Source organism: Micropterus dolomieu, linkage group LG04 (genome assembly GCF_021292245.1).
Source record: "Micropterus dolomieu isolate WLL.071019.BEF.003 ecotype Adirondacks linkage group LG04, ASM2129224v1, whole genome shotgun sequence".
In the NCBI taxonomy this organism is placed as follows: domain Eukaryota; kingdom Metazoa; phylum Chordata; class Actinopteri; order Centrarchiformes; family Centrarchidae; genus Micropterus; species Micropterus dolomieu.
In genome coordinates, this window is record NC_060153.1 from 10,608,156 (window position 1) to 10,634,267 (window position 26,112).

General features: G+C 37.7%; 1 protein-coding gene across 1 annotated transcript in view; it reads left to right on the plus strand.

Moving 5' to 3' along the window:
• Window positions 1-25,404, plus strand: part of tacr3a (tachykinin receptor 3a) — a 47,018-nt gene extending 21,614 nt beyond the window's left edge. Inside the window, exons 4-5 of the mRNA XM_046047697.1 lie at window positions 19,662-19,858; window positions 20,830-25,404. Coding sequence (XP_045903653.1) covers window positions 19,662-19,858; window positions 20,830-21,163 — 531 coding nt within the window. The 3' untranslated portion in view covers window positions 21,164-25,404. The remainder of the gene's footprint in view (window positions 1-19,661; window positions 19,859-20,829) is intronic.
• Window positions 25,405-26,112: the final 708 nt, after the last annotated feature.

Below are 26,112 nucleotides of genomic sequence, written 5' to 3' on the forward strand. Positions count from 1 at the left end.
CCATGAGTCGAGGGGTGCAACAGGCCTAAGTGTACCACTTGCTTGTGAGATTGATCGTTCACTGGCAGCAGTCCAACTCCCACACATTTGCATAGTGATGATCGTCGTCAAATAGAACGATATAATAAGCACATTTAACGCCTTAACTTTGATTGACTTTGATGGCCAAGATATCCAGGTTTTAGGGACAGATCTTACATCGAGTGGTTTTTCAGATGTCTTTAGAAAAAGCAGAGCATCAGCACCTGCCAAGCTGCTACCTGCTGCCGCCATCTTGCCCTGTGTACAACAGAGTCGTTGGTAGAAAAAGTAGTTCAAAATAGAATGTTCAGAACATGAGGAAATCTGAGCTTATTGCTCACAGGGATTTATTTGAAATACTTTAACCTCATTATTTGAAGCTTTGGCCATGTTTAACATGAACATCCAACATTGTAACATTGTAGAGTCATAAAACATGGAAAAGCATAATAGGTCTCCTTTAAGAAGGAAGGAACTTTAATTCTTATACAGAAGTGTTATCTTCTACAAGTGTCTTAGCCCATTTCACTCAGCTGCTTGGCAGGTTGCAACTTGCTTGTCTCAGACTTCCCCTTAACTGACCAAGTATGGCTCATGATAATGATGATAGCAGCAATGTTCCCTCTAATTAAATGGATGAAAGAACGGACGTAAGAAGCAGAAAGTGGCAATTTTGTACAAACATAACCTTTGAGGAGTGTTATTATTTCTTAAGATCTTTCTCAATTATTTTCTCATGTTTCATTGTAATGAAAAATTTCCTATGCGGCCATCACAGGTCTGTGACGTGACAGGAAGCAATAAAAAGCCCCATCTTTCTATGATTTCTCATCATCTTTATTGAAAGAAAGTCCATTGTTTCGGTAAATCCATTCTGCTGCAATCACCAAACCACAGGTGATCCATTTTATGCCTATGCCTGTGGGACTGTGTGTTTGAAGTGTCAGTCTGAAGTGCAACACTAATGACCTGTCTTAAGTCTGCCGTACAGCTCTTAAAGACAATCTTTGTTCGACCTGTGCACCACTGATCATCCATCTTCCTTTCTAGTGTGTGTGTGTGTGGGGGGGGGGGGTACTCATAATGTAACCCAAATGTAGTCATAAAATGTTTGATATAAACACAACTGTGTCTGTGTTTGTGTGTGTGTGTGTGTGTGTGTGTGTGTTTGGGTGGATGTAAGGATTGGGATGGATTACCTCTACATTATTTACAGAAATGAAATGCAACAGTCTTTAGATGCAGAATATGTGAGTGCCATGCTAACCTCTAAAGATTAACATTTTGATTATTTATTAATTTAGGTGGTGCTTTTATTCAAAGCTACTTACAATTGCTATATAGTCAGAGTTCATAGGCCTCTTGAGCAACTAGGGGTTAAATGTCTTGCTCACATTGGTGTATGTGTCACAGTGGGAATTGAACCCGGGTCTCTCACACCAAAGGCAGGTGTAGTATCCACTGCAGTGCTACCTGTGATAATGGCTGTTGTAATCCAGACTGAACAGGTGTCAATAGATTTGTCTGCCCTGAGAGAGAAAAGCTTAGGTGTGCAGTGCATAGCCAAGTGCCCAGGCTTGTTCCATAATGAAAATCCCAATAGAAGCAATTTTTAAGGGTCATTCACCAAGCCACACTATAATACAGTAGGAGTTGGCTGCTTTCTTTTGAGAGTGAGTGCTTTCACACAACCTCCTGTGCTCTTTCTTCTCACCAGTGATTGTCTGAGACAAAAAATAATTTCTGTCTTTCTGTTCTGCAGGAAAATTAGGTGTAAGTCATGCTTTTATTCAGACCGCCGAGTACATTTCTTCCCATTCTTTCTTGCAGTGGCTTGTAACTACTGACTCCAAAGAGCGTCTTTGTTCACAACTGCAGGTCTTGGAACCTCTTAAAAAGCATTTGTATTCAGTTTCCTCATAAAAAGTATTAGAAAGTATTAAACGTCTCTTATGAAGGGCTTAAATATTCTTGCCTGGTGTAGGCAGAAATGTTAGTTATAAAACTTACATGTGATTGCAGGTTTTCAGGGGCCGTCACACCTATAAACTAAAAGTGGGATTGTTTCCTCGGTGGATCATGCACACAGCAGGCTGTTCAATCTTTATTTGTTTTTGTGGAGTTTATATCAGCACCATCAGACCTGTATCAAACACTGTCACCGCTGCTAGCTACAGAAGCTAGCTCATCTCAAATTGGGAAAATGTTGACTTTAGCAAGAACTTAAATAAATTAATCATTTTCATTTGGTTAATCCATCTACCATTTTGTGCAACTTATCCAAGTCCCTCATGTTGATTTAATTATTTATATCTTTAGGAATTATTGTTATATACAGCTGTGAAGTACTGAAATTCTAGGTCATATTATATAACTGATTTTCCATTAAACTTTCCTACATGACCGTGAAACAGGCATTAAATGGCATTCTATGTGGAAGGTTTTAAAAAGTCTAATGTATTTTCTTTTTCAATTAGTTAATATACAGAATTTCTAAATACAAATAAAGTATATTTGCTGTTGCAAATATTAAATGTCTATATACTGTAGCATACCATACCTACTTTTGTAATACAAATTATGACTATTAATATTCAGGGAATATTAATTCATACCTCGAAAAGGGCACCACCGGAGATTCAGTTCACCCAGGGTCTCCGGACCCCTGAGTAATGTTATAGTTTAATAATTACACAATTATTCACTAGTGATCAGTTAGTTAATAATCGCTCAATTATCTTAAATCAATCAGTCAATCTCATATCGAAGGAGTAAGTCCTCTGTTACCTCTGTTCTTCAGTTCCTGTGATTGCGGTGAAATTTATTGACTAACTAAAGGTGGATATAAATGCGGTTAAATATACATCAAAGGAATAAACAATGGCTAAACAAACATGAGGCAAACAATGAGTGTAATGAGTTCAATGTAAATTGATTTGTTCTGTTGTGGGAAGAATTTGATTCATAGGGAGAAAGAGAACTAATAAACGCAGGTTATATATATACATATACTAACTCGGTTAAATTAGTCTAGGAGTTTAGGCTGGAATGATGAAGGATTAAAGCTAATGGATTAACAGACTATTGGACATCAACTCAACCACAAATGCCTTGGTTTTGCCTTACTGGTGTCGTTGGCCTGCCTTAGGCCGGTTGCACTGGTCCCCACGGTAGCTGCCCGATTCCTGGCTTTTGCTAGGGAATTTCCCGGGTTTCTCCCTGGCTGAATGAAGAAAACACTCCAGTGGCGACCGTCCTCTGTCTGGCAGTTAGGCTCTGTTCTGGTAACTAATGGGTATTCATCATGATATTCATTCACTGATTAATAAAGAAACATAAATCTAGTATTGGGGCAAGCCCCAAGACTGTTTTGGTCATTTGCACCCCAGCTCAATATCCATTGTAGGCATTAAAAAGCTCATTACCATGTGAGTTTCATTACTTTTTTTCCAAAAGCAAATCAGCATCAAATTAATGTGTTTTTCTTGTCTGCTCCCATTTCTTTTTAATACTGCTGATTTTAATTTATATGTGAAATATTGTGGTATTGGGGATTTTCATGGAAAGGCGCATTGAGTCGGTATAGTATTTACTTTAAAAAGTATTTACTTCAGCTTCTTTTAAATTGTTCTCTTTTTTCTCACATGAACAGTAAAGCCACCAGATTTTCACTTATTTTGGTTGGTTAATCCTTTTCTCAGGGCTGGGTGGGCATGTACAGACATCTTCCTCACTCTACTGTTAGTTTTGTTACACCTGTTGAGTCTAGTTTACACTACACGATTTTTAGCCTGAATTGCAAGTCTCCAAGCTCGCCGACAAAACCCTTGCTTGGGGAAGCAATCGACGCTTGCCAATCGGCACTCGATAGCTAAGTGTGAACTACTAAACACTCATTTCTTCTCTGCCTCCATTTTCAACTCCTGTTTCATCATTTCCCAACACTTCCGGCAAATGTTTTGAACAAATTACACCTTTACCGTAATATTAGTAGAGTCTGGTGACCTCACAATAGGTGACCCTAACATATTTTAATTTGTACCCTACAATATTCGCTCTTGCAAAGCAATATTTAGTTGTAGTAATTAAAGCACAAAGTTCTGTGTTTTTTATGGCTGTGTTTAGGCACTGACATCACTTTGTTAAGGTTGGGAAAAGTTTGTGGTCTTGGTTCAATACAGAAAAAGTCAAAAGTAACTTGAAGCACAAGACAGGATGTGTGTTTTTAGCAGCACTCAGAGCCCAGCACACAATCACTGTAATTATATGTATAAAATGGAATAAAGAAATCTTGAAGGTTAAAAAGATACTTCAGGAGGCAGATATACTCATATCGCTGTATTGATTAAAAGAGAAGTGTGTGTATTTAGACCTTACGCGTTAACCAAAACCTAACTCTTTCTCTAACCTTAACCAAGATGATTTTGTGGCCTAAATGTAACCACACTCAGGATGCAAACCTCCCATCTCTGGTAACAAAGTCCTGCATTTGTACAACCTACCATCTAATCCAGCTATTACCCTACCACTTGTGTGCAATATAAAAACATGAAAAAAAACAATTGAATTTTAAAAACATGACTGAATATAATCAAGGCAGCAATTAACGTTTCCCTCGAAACAACAACGTTGTATCTAAACATATGTGGAGACAGGGTTGTAACAACAGGTGAAAATGATGACATGCTGTTTAGGTGTGATGCTTGCAGGCCTCCACATGTCAATGAAGCATTTTCTGCCTATTGCACATTCTCCTCCCACAGGCTTCCTACCAACAAAAGAACAAGTCCCTGCAATACAGTTTTCACCTTCATATTTAGTGAGAAAATGCCACTCTCCACTTTGCACCCCCCCCCCCCCCCCCCCCCCCCCCCCCCCCCCCCCCCCCCCCACACACACACACACACACACACACACACACACACACACACACAAAAACACATACACTTTTTTATTTTCAGGTATTCCATGTTCAATTTACATGAAATAGCCTTTAGATTACACAGACATGCTGCTATGGGCCAGTTTGGTGTAGATTGACCCTGTGTATTTTAGTAGTGGAAGTGAATACAAACACTTGAGATTCTACTTTAAAACCTGATGGAAGGTCTCACACCATAGTAACTGAAAAGAAAAAAACACCTGTGCCATGAGATAGTTTACCTAATATTTTATCTCATCTGCTTGCCCTGCTGCCCTGATGTTACGTTTTTGAGAAAGGATGGAACTAGCTAGTAATTCGCTCACTCTCTCACAAACTTAAAACATTCACTAATAGAAGGACAGGCTCCAGATTCAAAGCAAGGAGCAGCTGTTGTCTTTTTTTCCATTCATCATTAGCAAGGATTTTGCTGTGAACCACTAGCATGAATGCAGATGTTTGCTGTCTGTAACATAAAGGCATAACCTTGAAAAAAAAAGTGTCAGCCTTAATACAGAGACAGACTGCGCTAGAGCTGAAGCTGCCCAGCAACCTCAACTGCTGTGGTGGTGAAATGAGTTAGATTGGTGACTTGTTACTCACACATCTTTGTTAAAATATGTTTGAATTATTCTGTAGTATTTTGGCTAAAAAGAATATTAGCTTGAATCACAATGAGCCTAACTTACTGACATTTGCCTCGCCTCAATCCTCAAAGATGCACTACTGCTTGATTATTAGCAAAATAATGCACTTAATGTACTGCTGGTTTAAATTAATAATTTCAAATTGTTTGGAAATACTGTTATTCTTTCTGCCCTGCGATGGATTGGCAACCAGTCCAGGGTGTACCCCACCTTTCGCCCAATGTAAGCTGGGATTGGCTCCAGCCCCCCGCGACCCTGTACGCAGGATAAGCAGTTGACGATGGATGGATGGATGGATGGATGTTATTCTTTCTATTGCTGAAAGTTAAATGAGGAGATTGATACCACTCTCATGTCGGTACTTTGAAAGTAAGAGAAGATACCTGCCATACCATTCTGCCATAGCTTCAAAATTAGCAAAGCTCCCTGTATTCCTTTGAAGATGAGTGTTTGTGAAACCCCGTCTTTCACATTACCAATCCTGGTAGCTTCTCACTGTCAAAAGTTGAGTCCATGGGCACATGCCACTGTCACACATCCTACAGGGATAACAGAATACTAAATCTGCCTTCACACTGTATTCCAACCATTCACAAATAGGTTACCACGAGGACACAAAAGAGCGAAACAAACAGATGACTGTTATTGCTGTACAACTACTTGATTAGGTCCCTCACTTCCAAGATCAACTGGAGCCTGTAGTTGTGCTCAGCTGACAGTCACACCCGACACCCTTACAAACCGATGACAAAACACGGGTCTCCAGCTGCAGGGTTTGATTTCTTCCATTCCTCCTCCTGCAACCCCTTTATCCTTACGATTCCAAGCTGGACATCTTTTATTGGTTTAATTTTCTTTAACATTAAGCCACTTTCTTTTATCCATAATTACCATACATTACCATTTGCTAACTACCCCGAAAAATTATCATCAAACATCTAATCTCAGAGTTATGCGCGATATGCAGGACAATTTCTTGGCTGCCACAATAGTACTGGTAGTTTGATGTTGGTACCTTTGAACAGAGCTAGCTTAGCTATTTCCCCCGATTTAAGTCTTTGTGCTAAGCTAAGCTAACTGCTTGTTGGCAGTTAATGTGACCATGATTCTCTACAGGCCTTGCACATCAAAAATATTTATTCAGTTACATTCTGTTACAGACTGTATCTAAGTACAATAGCACCAGTAATCATGCGCTATAAAACCTTTGGGTACTGTACAATTGCTGTTATTATTAATTTCAAATGAATATCTGTTTTTGTCGCACTGGGCTTTGTAGTCCAGCAATCATGAAACATCAAAGTGGTAAAAAGAGATAAGAGATCCTCCATTTGAGGTCTGTATGTCATCTCGTATTCCCTCTGCTCTGTCTGAGCCCATTTGTGGTGGATGTAATCTAAGTAGGAAACCATCAGAGGGTCTATGACTGTGCATATTAATTCACACAAAAATATACTCCCACATGTATATCTTCTGAATATGAAAGCAACATTGTGTAAGATTTATTTTTTATGCGATTTGGTGCCCCTATGTTTCAGAGTGTAATTTGCTACTGTCGTAAAAAGGAAAGTTGTACATGTGCATTTGTTATGATTACATTACACATGGTCAAAAACTAGCAAGTCTTGCTAACATATCTAAACATCAAGAAAGTGCAACTACACAAGACATCAGCCAACTGTGTATACAGAAATAATGCCAGCTCGGCGTCTGTCTTGGAGCCTTTTATTTCACGAAGCTCTCTCCAACATTTGTCTTCTTAGCTTCCTCCATCAGCGTCCTCTTCAGTCTCTTCGCCTCTGTCATTAGTTTACGTTATGTCCACAATGGATAATGGAGAGGCTGTTTCACCAGCAGCAGCCAAATGTTGCATGAAACTGTTGCCATCAACCCATGCTAGAAAGCAACCAATGCAAGACCACTCATAGTTACGTTACCGATGTCCTTGTATCTAGTAAATTTGCTATCATTAACTCTAGCTGTATATCTAGCAGCGATTGCCCGAGCAACATGAAGGTTGTACACACTGGCTGTAGATGTTATGAATGATTACTTGGACGATCCTTGTCGTTTATCACTTGTGGTATGACCTTGTAACTCACTATTTATTTCCATCATAAATTGTTATATGTTTTATGTTTGTGTTATATGTTATATGTTTGTCATGATCCTGTCTGTGTGTCTTGTTGGGGAGTCTGGGTTTTAGTTCTGTCTTTGTTCTTAGTCCTGGTCCTTAGTTCACGTTTTAATATTCGCTCCTAGTTCTTGTTTACATTATTTTGGTTTAGTCTGCTAGTCTGCTAGAACACTCTGTGTTCTAGTTCTGTGTTCTTGTTTAGGTTCTGGTACTTTGTAACATGTGTTTCTGTATGTGTTGGTTATTCATTTTGCACCATGTCTGCCTGTCAAGTGTTCTCTCGGTTTTCCCCTGCTCTCTCTCTGCCTGCCTGTGCCTCGTTAATCTCGATCCCTGTCACCTGTGTTGCTTCCGCCCTGCTCGTTAGTACCTGGTGTTTCTGTTTAGTCTTTGTTGGGTCATTACAGTGTGTTGTAGTGTTGTCTGCTCAGTCTCGTCTTGCTTGTTCCTCATCAGTTGTTTGGATTGTACACCTGTTTCTGGACTTTTCTGTTGGATTACCTTGTTTGTTTGGATTTTGGATTCCCTGGACTCAGCAACTATGTTGTAAGTGTGCTCGCCTTTAGTTACATTAAATAATCACTGAACTGTACCACTCTGCCTGTGTGTCTTGCATTTTGGTCCACCAACCTGCTTACCACACAAACCTATGACAATGTTTTAATATATGCAACCTTGTAAATTGTGCTGCTGCCTGTCTTGGCCAGGACGCTCTTGAAAAAAAGATTTTTAATCTCAATGAGTTTTCTTTCTGGTTAAATAAAGGTAAAATGTATTTATTTATTTTTTAATGTAACCTTTGTACTATTTAAAAACGGCTGATGGTTATGTTGTAGGCGAGCTCACACCAATGAGTGAAAGCCTGTTATTTACTGTTGTCCAATGAAATTCCATGCTGAGAATACCAAGCTTAGCTTTTTCCAAAAAACTTACATTGTATATATTTTTTTTCATGTTTCTTATAGCTTGCTTGCTGAATTGTGTTGGTGCCGTAAAGCATTACATTGTTGTCGTGATAAATGTCCCACTCGAGATTCCAAGGTTACATAGCGCAGTAGCTGGCATTGCCAGCCCGGAGTGGTAATGACAGAGACGCCATTCACCCTATTACAAGTCAGTGTACCATCAAAATGATTTTGAAGCTGTTATTTTAAGGATACAATTGCATACCTTTGCTTGCTTTAACTGACTGCAGTGTTTGGTCAAAATTATGGCTGAGGTCCTTTTTATTTTTACATGGTGGTGGTTGGGGTTTGTTTATTTATTTATTTTTTTTCTTTAATTTATCTAAAGCTCATTTTGTTTTCCCCTATGTATAAAAGGAAATGTAATGTGGTTTATAAATGAAGTTTGCTTTGCCACTAATTGGCAAAAGTTTATATTCTATCGGTTAACACTACATAGGGAGAGCGTGTTGAGTTGAGCCAGTTTTTACTTGAGGACATGACCGTAATGTTTCAGGATGTGGTACATCCCTGGGGAAAATCACTCTGGATCTAGAATAAACAGTTTTCAAAATGTGACTTTTGAAAAAAAGCCTAGCTACATGGGGTCAAGCCTTGTCTTTATTTCCATGTTGAAGACTTGATTGGCCTGTTCTGTTATAAGTTGATCTTTTTATGTTTCCAGTTGTTTCATATAAATGTATTTCTTTTAAAGTTAACGTGTGGATCTTCGTGTCCCTTGCCACCTGACATATGGACTTCCCATTCTACACCCCTCACACTGCTCTGTCCAAATCATGGTTTCCGGTCTAAAATTCATAATATCACATAATTTTGGTGATAAAATGTAAGAATCAAATGTAGAATTACACAAAATTAGCTGGCTTCCCCCAGGTCTTTTGGCTCAAATGACCCCATCCCTGCCATTTTAACAAACTTGTGTCTCAGCAGTTTAGAGCTAACATCAGGCTAACAGTATTGCTTCATATTGTTACTTCTTAAAGCACTGACACATGTGAGAGACATGTCTGTAGTTTTTCAGACACAAGAATCATGACGCCATGAACATCAAATCAATTTGTACAGCAAAAATGCAAAAAATTTGTAATTTAACCAGTTTTAGTACAAAGTACTATTAGTTACAAATACGTTACTGTACTTAAGTAGGTTTTGTTTTTTTTTCTGTTTCTGTACTCGAGTATTTCAGCTGATGCAACTTGTACTTCCTCTTCGCTACAATTCAAAGCCAAATATCAACTTTTTACTCCGTTATATTCTGCACGAGACCTCTTTACATAGTTATTATTAGCATGCAGCGCACCTGAATGGAGCAGCACTGAAAGCAATTGTAAAGCCGTTTCGGCGCAAATCAACTTCGACCTACTGATGCAACACCGGTATACGCAGCGATAGTCCAGAGCTGGATGGCCCCGCCTCATTTTCCCTTCAAAGGTGAACGTGAATGTTTAGGCTACAATTTTGATGAGAGGATGAAGACAGACTATTCTTGTAGATGGGAAGCAGTGGATTCACATTGACTATTAATATGCAGACTGGGCATTATGGATGCACATCTCACTAAATAGGCTAATAAGCATCACATAAACAGCCAAGTCATTTTACAAATAGCTCTCTTTTAGTTGCTATTCCAGTCCCCCTACTTGCATCCCCATTCATATGTAGGCATGAAAATCCTGTTGGAGATGTATGTGATGTGCAATCGTGCAGTTCCCTCAGTAGTTAGAACTTACTCCTCTTCCTTGCCTTCTGGCAAACAACCTCTGCATTAGGAATGTAGATAAAACTTTCAAACACAGAGAGAATTACTTCTCTGGTCTCTCAATTTGATCACAGCACAAAATAAACCAGGAGGAAGGTAAAAATAATAGTTAGTGCGAAATATTAAAGGTCATTTATTTTCATTTCATTTGACTCTCAGTAGTGCAGATGTTGTTGCATGTTAAAGTGATTCTTATTACTTACTGGTGACCTGAAATGCCTTTATATTTCTTTACATATACAAATTTGAAGTTAAATAATGTGCCTATACTTTTTCTTGGTTTGCAGTGTCGCAAAGTCCTGCTTACAAGATTTCTTTCCCTTTTGTTGCTATCCTGCATAAGCTTTTTATTATTTGTGTAATTTTCCTGGTGAGGTGAGTTATTTCTCAAGGTAGCCATTTTTCTGAGACAAGCAGTAAGTAAGCAGGTTGTTTGTGATCTCAACTCAAATTTGCTTCCATTCATTTCAATAAATTCAATCAAACTAACACAGACACTTCTCCCCAACAATATGGCTGTAGTAGGACTGCGAGCAGATTATTATGACTGATATTTAAGATTATTGTTAGGCAGCAACTTGTAGTGGCCTTAGTAATTATGATGTGAGCAAAGGAGGTCGGAAGTCAGGCGAAGCAATATAAAGAGCGACAAGTCCAAACCAAAAGTCAACATGAATACTTATTTAACCCACACCATGATTTTTTTCCTGAATCTAACAAAACTGCAACCATCGCACAACATTAACCACGTGCTGCTGGTATTCTCCAACGGTCATATATGTCTTTTGGTAGTCATTGGCAAACAACCTATTCTGTTGTTATAGGTATTAGAACATGTTGAACTAACAATATGAAGCATGCATGCATTGTTGGTGTAATCTTAAGTCATTCTAACCTTAACGTCATTGGAAATTTAATTTGTATAGGACATACCGTAAAATATAAAAAGGTATAAAAATGTTTGCAACAATGCCAAAAATACACCATTATACTACTGCAGACACAACTGAGAAGAAATAACCAATTGTGTTGGTTAATTCTGGTCAACAGGCATATGCCATACACAATAAAAAGGTTAATGTTTTGTTTTTTTGTTTTTAAATATAAGGAGCACCTTTCAGATCCTCTAGCTGGAAGTTAATTGGAGCGTAAAAACAAAAAGCTGCTACTCCTGTTTTGGAGCTGATGTTTTTGAAAGGTCAGCAGATGACCTGAGTGCTCTGGAAAAGTCACGACTATTTCAGAAATACAATGAATTGACCCATAATATTAAGAGCTTTGTTTATGAGAAGGAGTTTACATTAAATTATAAATTTCACTGGAAACTATAGATGCAATTTAAAAAAACAGGAGTTACGTATTACTACTACTAGGAGGATTACTTTTATTACTTGTTTGGACAACTGCAGTTGTTCTTGTTACGGTAAGGTTGGTTGCCTGCCTCTGGATTACTCAGATTATTGCCACTGGGCTTTAAACAATGAAACCTGGAAAAAGAACACACACATTACTTCCATTTTTGCCTAATTTCACTGGCTCGATGAGATTTTGAATACAGGCATCTCAGAAAATTTGTGGAAGTTAAATTTTTTTACGTAATTTAAGTCAAAGGCCTCCATAACGCCTCAGCAGTGCCACAGACTGAATGCCTCCTTGCCACACCGCATTGATGCAGTAAATTGTGCAAAAGGAGCCCAACCAAGTATTAAGTGCATGGTTTAACCATTTTTCAGAACTTTTGAGACGGTCGTATTATATACATTTCTGTATTTGTTTTATTCATTTTAATATTTTGAGATGTGGATTTTTGATTTTCATGAGCTGTAAACTGTAAACATCATCAAGATTAAAATAAAAAAGGAATATTTCACTTTATGTTTGATGAATCTAGAATATAAATGTTGCACTTTTTGACTTAAATTATGGGGGGGGAATTTTTATTTCCACGATCAGATTTTCTGAGATGCACCTGTATATTTTAAAGATGTATTTTTCTGATACATTGGAAAGCATTATAGGCATATTTTAGATATGTAAGCCACTTTGAGCCACAGTGCAGCCAGAGATTACCAAGCGTGACAAACTCCATTTTGCAACTCTGTTATATAATCTAATTTTAACTCTGCTGTGTGTTTTGTACATCTGTGTGTTTTATTATAAAACACTTTAACTGTATAACACATACACAAGTTAATAAAAACAGACCATTTACACTTCATGTAGCCATTATGTCTTTGTTGTTCGGCTGTATTTGTGCAGCTTTATTCTGCTCTCATTCTGCAAGAGTCTGAATTGACAGTCAAACTGAATTTTTAAACTCTGTGTGCGCAAACAGTAGAAGTCTGTCACAGAAAAACTGACATATAAGAGAAATGATTGCTTGTGTTTTTCCAGTTGACAGAAGGCACAAAGCACTGTTTAAAATATGTCCTCTGATATTGTCACTATCCCCCATGATGAAAATCTTACTCTTCTACATCTCAATGTATTTTGTTTTTGGATGTGCTCATAGCCCTAAAGACAGTCCATTAATGTTTATATAAACTACAGCATGGGCTCACCTAAACCTCCTGTGCTTCAAAGGATATACTTTCACTATTGTTTATGTAGCTGTGTGAGGAGGAGGGTATGAATTCTGTCTTTCTATCATACAGGAAATCTTGCCCCCCATGGACTGGATTGTACTGTATAGAACTTGGGGAATGATGTGTGTTCTATTTCTGCTCTGGCATTTGCTAAATCTCTCATCTGAGGGATGACACATGTTCACAATCAGAAGGCACTTCATTATTATATTATAGTATGTATAGTTCTTACAGTAAATGCCAGAACAATAAGTCTCTAGGAGAGACTGTGGTAAAGGACAAACTTAAAATGTTTAAGAAGCCAGCCTCATAAAATACTCTGTGTATCCTTATAAGTTACATGGATTGTGTTTTAAACAAGACCCAAGAGCAGTGTACAACAAGATTTACAACTCTTGTTTCTGTCTGTCACATAAGTAATCCTACTAACATAAACTGTATATAGCTTATTCCTCTGTGCCATTGTTGTCCAAAAAACACTGTATATGGCCACGCTGTTGCAATGGGTACATTGTGTTTTCATTATTATGAACATGGCACTGAAGTTTATTTTGAGTCAATCCCACATATACTGTCGTGCTACCATAAATACTTGCTAGAACTACAAGAGTTACCAACTGGAATAAATGGGCTCTTTAAAGAACATGCTGACATAAGATTCACAGTCATTCTCAGCTGTTAGTTATGCTGTGAGATAAACTTCATTAACAAGCTGTTTTGCCGACTATAAACATGAAAGCTGAAATTCAGTTTTACTATTATAGAACTGTAGACATATTTGAGTGATACAGTGCATATCCTTTAAAATAAACACTGGACTCTTCACCTTCCCCTTGAAGCATTCTTCCCCCTCAGTGTCGTACTTGTTGGAAGAGGCAGCAGAGCGTGTCACATACAATGGAAACATTTAGACTACACCCATATAAAAACTACTTTATTTCAGTCTTCCAACACCTGTGTCTTCTTGAGAGAATCAGAGCCTTCAGTCAATGTCCACAGTCACTGTCATCAAAGGAAAATACTGTCTACTTCACTTCAGTTTCAGCCACCTAGCACAGTTTACAGCATGGCTTGTGTTACGCAGTAAACGTCTTTGAAACATGCACTCTTAACATAGGAAGCCAGGACTTCTGTTTGGGTTTCAGGAGGGACTCGATTATGTCTGTTTTGCCTCTAGTAGCATGCCTCTCCAGCCTGCCTCTGAGCGGCCACACAGTATTATGGATTGTATCCCTAGTTACCACCCAGAGATAATCCACAGCTGTTCACTTCCAAATAGAAAGACAGATTGAAAGATGGAATCGATGCATAAGACATTTAAAAATAATAAAAATTGGCTTACAGGTAGATGATCAAATGTCATTATATGACAATGATGGAAACACCGTTTATTACCATTTAGACTGTTGTCCTTTCTCCCTTTCATTGTAGGAATTATTACATCCATATATCCATATCTATTGGAGTCTGCACCTCACTATATATGTCCAATGACAACACAGGTTGTAGTGTGCCCTATATGCTGCAAGGTGAAAAGATACGATGTGGAGTTTGGTTTGGTCAATTGGCTACCAGATGGACACCAGGGTTCAAATCTTGATATAAACTTTGCAATTAATGTTTGCATTTTTATGAGAGCCCTACCAATATAGTATTTTTAAGACCTAGACCAATTTTGATATGAGGATTTTGAAATCTGATATTCTGATATATTGGCTGATATTATTGTTGTTTTTTTCTTTTCAGAAACACTAAACATGAACAAAGATTATCGCTAACATATGTTATGTCCAGTTATGAGTCCTCACCAAGATAACATGACATAATGCAGTTATATATTGTTATAAATCAGGGGTATTAATTAAAATTCAAAGAGGTCAAGCAAAGGTTTGGAACATCTTAATGACTAACTTACATTATATGTAGTATGTTGTCAACAACGGACTGTCAAATCAGATAAAAGACAATTCAAATATAAATTTTATTTTTTCATTTTTTTCACATTAAACATGTGAGATTAAAAATAAGTATGCTATTATAATATGAATTCTCTTTAAGTAAAAGAGGCTTAAAAAATATATATATATAACAGAGCTTTTAAAAAATGTGTATCTCAAAATAAAGTGCTTGACTTTAGAAAAATTAAAAAGTGTAGTTTGAACTAGTTTGTAGTTCCCCTTTTTAACTCCATTTTACATCTTAAGTCTCAACCAATTTTATTATAAACAATGTCAACACATCTTAACAATTGAACAGCTTTAACACCTCCTTCTCTCTTTAATTCTTACTTTCTCTTGTTCAGTGAGAAAAGTGAGCTCTAGCTTCTCCTGCCAGTTAAGCTTGTATTTTTCTGTGCCCTCAGTTTGCATTTGAGTGGGTATGTTTGCTCAAAAGATTTGTGCTTTGACTCATGGTGGCGCTTCACATTGCTAACAATCGCGACAGTCTCGGACCATATGAGACATACTGGTTTTAAACTGCCCATGGGAAGCATGAACATGCAGCATCTGTGCATTCTTCATTAAAAGCCATATGAAATTTCTTTTCTCTTTTGTTTCCTCTCTCCCTGTGTTTATCTCACTCCCTGTCTTGAGTCGCAATGTTTATCGGAAGATAAGATGCACAGATTTCATTGGCTGAGTAGCATCACATGATGAGATGATTGACAACGCATGCAATTGGTCTGAGTTTCCTGGGCCGTTAAGCCGGTGCTAATGCTCCAAAAGTTAATAATTAATTAATTAATTAATTAATTATCTGTTATAGGTAGGCTGGGTCTTGACCCGGACTGTGGTCCACCTATTAGTGACCTCGGTTATAAATAGTACTGTGAAAGTGCAGCTAATTATGTCAACTGATTGTTTTGTGGTGGATTTGTAGTTCCAAACAGGGGACTTGCAGAGTGTCCTCTGGTGGACTAACTATGCAACGACAACACTCATAACATGATTGAAGGATACGTCTAATTCTTATTAACTTTCTTTCCCTACCTTAACCTTAGCATCATTGCCATGCAAAATAATGCAGAAGGTGAGGATTTCTATATTGACATTGTTGTCTGACGATAGGGTTGGTTTAAAAAAAAAAAAAAAAAAAAACAATTACCAAAAAAACTGCCCGGGAATTTCTGGTCAGCCCACTCTCTGGACAAAGCCTTTGTCGGGGGAATTTTGTGCGTACAGTACATTAAAATACATTTTCTAAACTAGAAACACTTATATAGCTCTCCTCAAGTAATCACCTCAGATGTGCCTTTTGAGTACAATAAACCACTTGAGGGCAACAACAATAAAAACCACAACAGGCCATTTCAATAAAAAATGTATTTGAAAAGATATAAACAATCACTCAGTGCTTTTGGTCTTGTGAAAAAAATTTACATTTGAAGGGGCACCGACTTCCTGGCCCTGGCTATCTCTGTCAACAGATTATCCTCAGCCTAGATGAATTATTAGGATTAGTATTAGAATTGGGATATTATGTTGAATAACAAAAAAACATTACTAAAAAACATACATTATTAATTTTAAAATGACGGTATTTAATATCAGTACATAATGGTTGTTAATATACCTTTATTAGTATACTAGTCCTAGTAGGACTAGTCAGGGGAAGACTTTTCCATTAGGCAGGCAGGTAGGCAGCAGTTGTTGTAGTAACAGAATAATTTGCCTGGGCTCTGGGGCCTCATTTCTGCTGTCTATTTCATGTTCACCCATGTTGGTGTTAGTACTAGGTGTTTAATTTTGCGGCACTGAGTGTTGAGAGTGTGATTGATTGACACAGCCAATCATATTAAAACCCCACCCAATATCAGGGCCAGTTGATTCAAGGCAGATACCAATAGATTTTCAACTGCAGTTTTTTTGTCTCTATTTTAATACTATGTGGTACAATGCGGCCTAACAGGCAGGCCGATATAAGTCTAGGTAATGGAAATGCAAAAATCCAAAAGCAACTGTTGGTGTGTGTAGACCGAGCAAAAGTAATGCAGGGAGCTGGTGTTAAGAGTGTGTGGCTGAAGAGAGGGATCAAACTTAATGCATTAATTTTAACTATCCATAAACCAATTCTTTGTCCGTCATACTTCACATCTCTCCCTCACAAGATGCTCTGATGATCAGGTCCGCTTTATGGCCCCCTTTGTTTCTAAGGAAATTCGTAGTTAAAAAAAGCTTTTATGATTATAGCGCTTACTGATTGTAATGATTTACCTGTATATTTTCATTGTCTTCACTGGGCTTATTTAAAAATGTTAGATTCTGTTTAAACAAATTGCATGTGTTTTAGAACATACATTCCCATAGGAAAGCAAAATCCAAGATGAGATCTCATAGTTGTTTCCTTCTTTTCTCCTAGACACAAATGAGCTGCTTTTAAAGGCCTTTTCTACCACTTCTCAAATTCATCTCAGGTGAAACAACAATATAAAATCTCATTTATGTCTGACTCTGATCAAAACAAGAGATCTCTAACTGATCTTAAATAAGTCTAATTTAAGTCTCCTGAAAATTGGACCATGAGATCAGAGAAAGAGCTCAAAGAAAACTCAGCTATGACTCCTGGGATCTCATGATTCTTCTCAAATATGTCTCAGTTTTCTCATATTGGCCTCAGGAGCAAATAACTCATCTGTCTTACTCTGATCAAAGGATGAGATCTCTACAGTATCTTAAATAAGTGTAATTTCAGTCCAGAATGTGGATCAGAAAAAAAGCTCCAAGATATTTCTCAGTTTTGTCTTAGTGACCCCACTTAAGGGTTATTTTACTCAAGTACTTTACTTACGTCAAATGTTGAGGTTGAGTATTTTTTTTTTATGGGGGTTTGTACTTTTACTCCCCTTAATTTCAAATCCTTAATGTATTTATTGTTAATTATCTGTTACAAGTTACTGAGGAAGATAACTAAATTTTGACATTGAAAATAATGCACTTTCAAATGTCATGCTTTCCAATTAGTTAAGGTAGTCACAGCCAGCATAACTGGAACACCAATACTTTGACATGACGTTTAGAGATTAACGTTAATTCATTAATGACCGAATGCACGCAAGAACTGATACACAACAAGTATCTGTCATACAGAATAAGCACTTTTACTTTTGATACTTAAGTACATTCACTATGAAATACTTTTATACCTTTTTACTTGAGTAGTATTATGAGGACTTAAAATGTGGATATTGTATTTCTCTTCTCTCTTCTATATAAAGACAATAAGTCCTTCATTGTTAATTTTAGCTGGATGGTGCAGTGGTAGTGTTGCTGTCCTTTGAACAGCAGGAGTGGGGTTCAAATCCAGCTCAGGGTCTCCTCCAGCACAGTTCTCTGAGCACAGATAGTAATGAACTCAAAAAGATACAATGATGAGATCTCATCTTTTACTTTCATTTATCCTATTGTAATCTCAATTCAGTATCCATTTGTCTTACCTAAGTCTCAAAACCGCAATCTCACTTCATCTCATCCTTTTCTCCTAAGGGGTTTTAGGAGCAACAATTCAGATTGGAGTGATCTCAAAGATATACTATTGAGATCTTAGTGTTTTCTCAAGAGTTAAAGAAAAGACTATTCTGAGCAAAAGATTTTTCCTCTGGGTTCCTGCTATCCATCATCTGTTTCCTGCAGTGCCAGGACAATTGAAGGCCGTTGGTTTGTATACAGGGTAGGGAATTTAACACTTGTGGTGTAACCTAAGTATTTTTCAAACTGGACCTTATTTCCCCATGTTTCTTTTTCTACATGTTTAATTGGGATGACATTTTTAGAAATTGGTCCAGTATTGAGCGCGCACTCTGCAGTTGGAAGCAGCAAAACAGGGCTGCAATGTAATCCTTGCAGGCAATTTCACCCCCTCAAAGTACGTCCACTAAAGTGTTTTTGCCACTGACAGGCTCAGATTGTTATTACAAGTGTCTGACAACATTGTGGAAAGGATCCTTATAGAGACCGACCTTTTTTTAAATAGTAAGATCCTTTTTTTCCCCACCAGAAACAGAAGCCACCAGACTCCATTGATTAAAAATTTTACCTTTTCATTTTACTTTCCAGAACAGAGTTGCTGGTCTACTGCTGCCAGCGCTTAACAGTGCAAAATGAGAATCTTTTTTTTGTCTGTGATTCTATTTTTTTATGTTTATCAATCATTCATTGAAAGTCTTCTAACTTTCTCATTTATTTGCTGGTTTAATGGGTTGTCTGTTAAGGACAAGAATAGCCTAAATAGTATTGTGAAAGTCTGTTCTAAGATCATTGGAGCCCAGCAAAGAGACTTGTGCTCTCTCTGGAAGAAACAGGTGGTCCAGGAAGCAAAAATAATTATCAGTCAATCTGACCATGTGTTGTCCAGTGAATTCACTGTAATGCCCTCAGGCCAGTGTTATTTATATGAATGTTTCCGTGTATTGACTTGTGTATGTTGACTGTGGCATATAAGTACCTTGCTGTGAGTTTTTGAGTCATGTGTATGGACTGGGTAAGGTGCAAATGAATTGGCACTCTTCAGATCAATAAAATTGTCTGAATCTGAACCAATGCTTCCAGAAATTCTAAATACAAATCACAGTGACAGCTTGTTAATGTTTCATTGTTCACTGTCTTTCTCTCTCTCTCCCTCTCTCGCAGGTGGTGAAGATGATGATCATCGTAGTGGTGACCTTTGCCCTCTGCTGGCTGCCTTATCATGTCTACTTCATTGTGACAGGTCTCAACAAGCGTCTGATCAAGTGGAAGTACATCCAGCAGGTTTACCTGTCAGTGCTGTGGCTGGCAATGAGCTCCACCATGTACAACCCCATCATCTACTGCTGCCTCAACAGCAGGTGGGTAACAACAGAGTATAGCTTTGCCAATCTAAAAAACAAAATGTTACTACTAAACGTCACCACTTTGAGACTGCTACCAAATGACACAACAAAAGTGAAATTATTTCATTATTATGTCACATTGTTGAGTGTAATTAAGTTTCATTATGTGTTACTACATAATAAAAGTGAGGCATGGTTTCATTAATTATGGAGCTTGGAGCTTTTATTGTTATCTCCTACTGATGAGAGAAAGAAAAAGAAATGAGCTTATTATATCTGGTGAAAACATTTGGGATGTATTAGCAAAGATAAAAAATTAAAAATCCAACTTTATGACATAGCAAAGGAAAATGAATCAGTTAATGAAGATGTTTCATGTTTTGTTTCTGAGTTTTATTCAGTACTGTGTGGTCCATGGTCTTCAAAGGACATGAAATTATTTGAAGATATGATGTTTTTATGAATTTAATTTGTAGAAAATTGGTCTTTTAAAATGAATAGTCAACCTCTCATGAAAAATGGATTTAATTCTTTCAAAAGAAATTACTTCTCCCAGGCGTCTAAATCTGTTTGGTGTATCAATGAATACAGTGTCAGTGCATTCAGAAAAGGATCCACGTACTGTCGGTTTACTGTTGTGTATGCTAAATACTGCACTTTCATCCCAGTTGACCCCTTTTTCGTCACTGCACAAACATTTAGACATGAATCACTAACTGAATTTTTAAATGCTTCAGGGACACCTGGATACAATCTCTTCTCAGGTGAAGAATCAATCTTTTGTACAGCACTGTATATGGTGTATGCTGCATCTTGGAAAAGAAAACATGCATTGTTTATCAAAAAGTTATTAAAGGACTGCCAAATTAAAAAAAATGCCCATCAGACAGATTTACTTGTTTGTTTTCCATGTTATTATCTCTCCCCTTCCCAAACACTACCTGTGTTTGCCAACTCTTACCCTTTCCCCCTTCATGTGGCACCAGGTTTCGAGCTGGCTTCAAGCGAGCGTTTCGTTGGTGCCCATTCATCAAGGTGTCCAGCTACGACGAGTTGGAACTACGCTCGACACGGCTACACCCAACGCGCCAGAGCAGCATGTACACGCTGTCACGAATGGATACAACCACGGTGATGGTTTACGACCCTGTCGAGGGTGGTGGCGGTGCTGCCGGTGGCTCCGGAAGGAAGCACTCCCTGTCTGCTAGGAAGAGAAGCTACATCACGTCTCGCCATACAGAGATCACAGGATGCAACGGTGGCAGTGTTAAAACGCCAAATGGAGTGGCTCCAAGCGCTCAACCTGAGGAGTTCTCTTGAAGGGTGTTCTCACAGACTTACAAAAAGTAAATGTGTTCACATGCATAATACACTGTATATATAAAACAGTGCGGAGATGTTTGCTTAATTTAGACATAGAAACATTGTATCAAGGTGAAAGTGGTGCAGGGTATGACCACATGGATATAGAGATTATTGAATATTTTAACTTGATGGATCACAGACTTTTTTAAGATACTCTGGAGCATGGATGGATTACTAAGCGGGCTAATTGGGCAAGTCAATGTTTCTAGCAGTTCTAATTAAAATGTCACACAGCTCAATCTATTATGGTTGTTTTTCTCCTGATTCTTTAATATTGGAAATTAGCTGATACAGGGCGTGATCAAAGTACTACAGTAAAAAAACCTAAGCAATTTAAATTTGTTTTACAGCAGAACAGCTCTGCTTCAAGAAACTATAGTATGTGAAACAGGTTTTTTCCCAATGTTTCCCATAAGATTTTGTGTATTATCTTTAAGTATTTTCTATTATATCTGTGGAAAGGAGTGTCAGTATGGTTCCGGGGCCTGTTTCACAAAGAGCAGTGCATTCACACATATCCCAAAAGGTGGATCGTTAGCCACTGGGTCTGTGATGTGTAGTGTCCTGGTGTTGGACCCTTTACATGTCTGGGTCCAAGGGCCCCATGTCTCATAATCTGCTCATGATCAGGAGAAGCCTAAACAACTCACAAGTTGAACAATGCTTACAGTGTACGGTATGATCATCTAAATTACACTTTGCCATTGAGTGATATTTTCTCCACTTATCCAGTCAGCATCCCTTTGCAATAATGAAATTCTGTAAGTATTTGTCCCTCCTTCTTTACCCAAACATTCAGCTCTGTTTGAGATTAGCATTTAAACACAGTCAGTGCATTGCTGTTTTCGTTAAGGTCTCGGTCACTCAGTTCAAACAAGTGATAACGACATGACTCAGTTCTACTTGGAGATTTTCAATTAAAATATTTGTTAAGATGGTGAGACCATCTCACAGTGGAGATAATCTGAAAATACATCATGGTGATTGTAATTTAGTTAGTATGACATAGTTTTCATTTGTAAGTATTAACTGTGAACTGTGTGACACAGAGGTTACACTCTGCATCTGTTTCCCCCCTGAAGCCATGAATGAGGCTGCAGAGAATCACCAATGGAATAGCTCTTGATTGAACTCTGTTTGACTCTATATGTGGCTCCGAGTTCAGCTCTGAAAGTACTGAAACTGCATTTGGCTTTCCCATTATGTAACACGTAAGAAAAATGTTTCCTGGGAACTGGCCACAAGCCAGAGGCAAAATCCAGTGTACATTTGTAACACATAAATAAACAGGCTGCTGGAGAATGAGCAAATTGAAATATATATAAAATAATGGAAGCTGCACAGTAAGGTGCAATCAGGCTTTCTTTTACTGTTCAATAATGTTCTTTTAAATGCCTTCTTATAATGTGTTATCAGAAAGCAGGACAGTTTTCATCTATTGCAGTTGTTGGTTCTGTTGGTGTTTCAGTAGTTTCTTCCAGCATGCTGTTATCCTGTGTTGCATCTTAATTTAACTCGCTGCTTGTGCGCACATGAAGTGTTGAAACTGCACCAAGCAATACACTAGCCTGTGTGATGTTGGGTTTACAATATAATAAGTGGAACCATACTGTGACGAGTACGACTACATGAGCTACAGGAACAGTATGTCTCATCTGACTCAGTACACAGCAACACACATACAAGACTACTAACAAGAGTGAGAAAAACCCTTACTGTATGTGTGTACTATATGAGTATTGCTATAACTCACTGCTGAAAATTAAGCATGTTAATATTTTGCCATCAATCAGACTCTTTAAAGATACTTTAAAAAATAACTTATTGAGTGTACTGCTAGTTGCAGTAAAAGCTGAATTTGGAGTCCAGCCGTTTGTGATAGCAGGTTATGTATACATTTAATACAATTATACATCGTTAAACAAAAGGCAAAGGTTCCCAGCAAAGGAAGAAAAAAAACTCCATAATTATTCTTACCAACAGTTCTGAATGTTCAGACTTCATGAAAGTATTTACACAAGAATGTGAAAAATGTGAATTTTTAAGCTGTTGTCTGATCATTATATTGAAGTTTGTGAAATATTTGTATGTGGTGAGTTGTGTTTTTTTTTTTATGCTTTTCCGTATAAAAAGTATGTGTTTTGTATGAATGTACAGTACAATGTGTGCCTCTATCGCCGTCAAGTCGTGACCGTATTATTTGTTGTCTTTAAAGGAGAACTAGTTCATTTCAATCTGAGCCTCATTTCTTTGTTCTTACCGCCACAGAATCGAGTCTGAAGTTATTATTACTTCCTTTCCTATTTTGTCCCTTTTACTTTACAGAAAGCACTGCCTACGGAAGCCCTAAGGCCGCCATCGATTCAAATATTTTTTTATTCCATTTTCCTGTGATAACGGGATCATTTTCTCGTGATCTCGAGATAACAAACCATAGCTAAATACAGCAGTTGGCACTGGTTAGCTCAGATGGTAGGGTGTAGGACTTATAATCTAAGGATTGTGGGTTTGACTCAAGCAACTACTTTACTACTACTTTTGTGTGTTTTTTATCATCCTCTTCAACAAAGTTGTTATGAAGTGATTAAGGGGAATCCCATCACACATTTCCCGACGGCAATTTCAAAGGTTCCGAAATTGCGTAAGTTCCGAAAATGATGAATTTCCTCTGCCTGGGAATGATGGGTGAATGAAAAGTCCAGCCTCCAACGTGCTTTATTGTGAGCATGTGAAACCGTCTCTACATAAGAATTTTGTTGAAGAGGATAATGAAAAAGATAAAAAAGAAAAAAATAGGTCATAAGTGAGGATTGAATACACAACCCTACTATCATAAGTCTTGTGCTCTACCTACTGAACTAACCAGTAACACTGAAAACAATACTGAAATTATCATTAAGAAATGTTCGTGCCAACCCCATTATCACGGGAAAACAACATGCGTTATTTCAAGATCAAGAGATAATTATCCCGTCATCACGGGAAAACAAAGTAAAAAAATATTTTAGTCGATGGCCGCTTAGGGCTTCTGTAACTGCCTCACTACAAAACAGGACTCTGGTTGAAAATAACTATTTTATTCTCCTTTAAACAAATAATTATAATGTTGTTATTGCTGGCAAATAATTATTTTGGCAATTTGAGATGAAGAATTGTATACACTCTCTGTTACTTATGATACTAGTGACTTCAAATGGTTTTTCATTGCTCTGCATTGGTCAGTGCTGATGTATTTGCTTAATGTAGCTTTATTTCAGCAGTCTTCCTCATAGTATCATGAGTGTTGAAACGTGACATTACATGCTTATGATGAAATGTAACCGTGACTTGTTGCAAATGCAGTCAAATTTTACTGAGAAAAAACCCTGAGCAATAGTGTTTTGTTTTATGTTAGTTGTCAGCAACAATTCAGGTTATTGTAATAATTCGCAACTTTTAAATATCTCAATTTGTTTATATTTCTCAATTATGTATACCCTAAAGCAGGGCTTTTCAAAGTCTGAGACTGCGGGCCTCCCAGTCAGTGAATGTTTCACTTCCATTCACTGAGCCTCCACTGAAACAGTTTGGAGCCCCCCTACGGAGGCCTGCCTCACACTTTGAAAACCCCTGCCCTAAAGCATAGATTCGACCCTGTAGAAGAAAACTGCAATAATTTTCTTGCAATTAACTCTACCACCTCATCTCACAATTACATCTAAGCATTTTAATTATTTTGTTATTATGAGGTACTTTTCTCATAATTACCAAATGTTTGTCTTGTTATACTGGGAAGATAAAGAATGCACACCTTATGAGCAGAAACTGCAAGAAAAAAGTAACCAGTTCATTGCTACCACTGCCTTCCACAAAAACACACAAATTATGTTTAATTTGTATAATAAAAATATATATATAAAAATAATACTCTCTCTGTAGACGTGATCAGTGCACTGCACAGACTGAAATTCTGTCATTCTGCTATATTTAAGCGCTTCAGCCACAGAACAAAAAACTCATGGTTATTCATTTTTTGGTGTAGAAGCTGCTGTCAGATCATTGAAATGCAGTGCAGTGACCACTCACCCCCAAATGAGTCACAGAAATTGATCAAAAAAATGTTGCGGATTATAACATTAAGTTGTCTTTTATTAAAGTGTAGATATGTGTCGTTGTCTTGCTATAGAAAATTGGTTAATAAACCATTCATACTTTAACACTGAGTATGATTATTGGAGCAGAAGGGGTAGAGGACCCTTGTCATCATACCAATGTAATAGTAATCCGTCAGGGGAACCATCTGAAGATTTAGAGTTCCACTAAAAAATAATTTGTCCTCCGAGCCCACAACTTATGACAGCAGATGTGCGAGAAGAACAATCCTGTTAAAAGTAGGAATTGAGACTACAACTACTCAAAATGTCTTTCTTCTTCAACTTTTTGCACAGTAGGCTAAAGGCCATATGTGCATAGCTTATTGAACGAGGATACCAAGTTTAAGAAAGCCATGCTTTTGTTGTTGTTCTGCGAGTAACCAAACTAAATCTTGCCTGATCTGAGCAAGGCAAAATGGCTGCTTGCTCATACACCTTTCTTTTCAGTTTACAAGGTAGATATATTACACAGGGTTGTATAACGAGATCAATTTGCAGTTCCCTTTATGCTAAAATTTTATATACATACAGTGGACAGTAAACTATTTTACATGGTGCATCGCTGAGGAAGAAGTCTCACAGCCTTAGGGAAGAAGCTGCTCTGTAGTCCGGTAGTACGGCAGCAGATACTTCTGTATCTCTTGACAGCAGCAGGGTGAACAGGCTGTGGCTGGGGTGGGTGTCCTCTGTAAAGTTAACAAGAACAGGAGGGAGTTGAGCACACAACCGTGGGCGGCTCGGGTGTAGGGAACTAGAGTGGAGGAGGTGTGA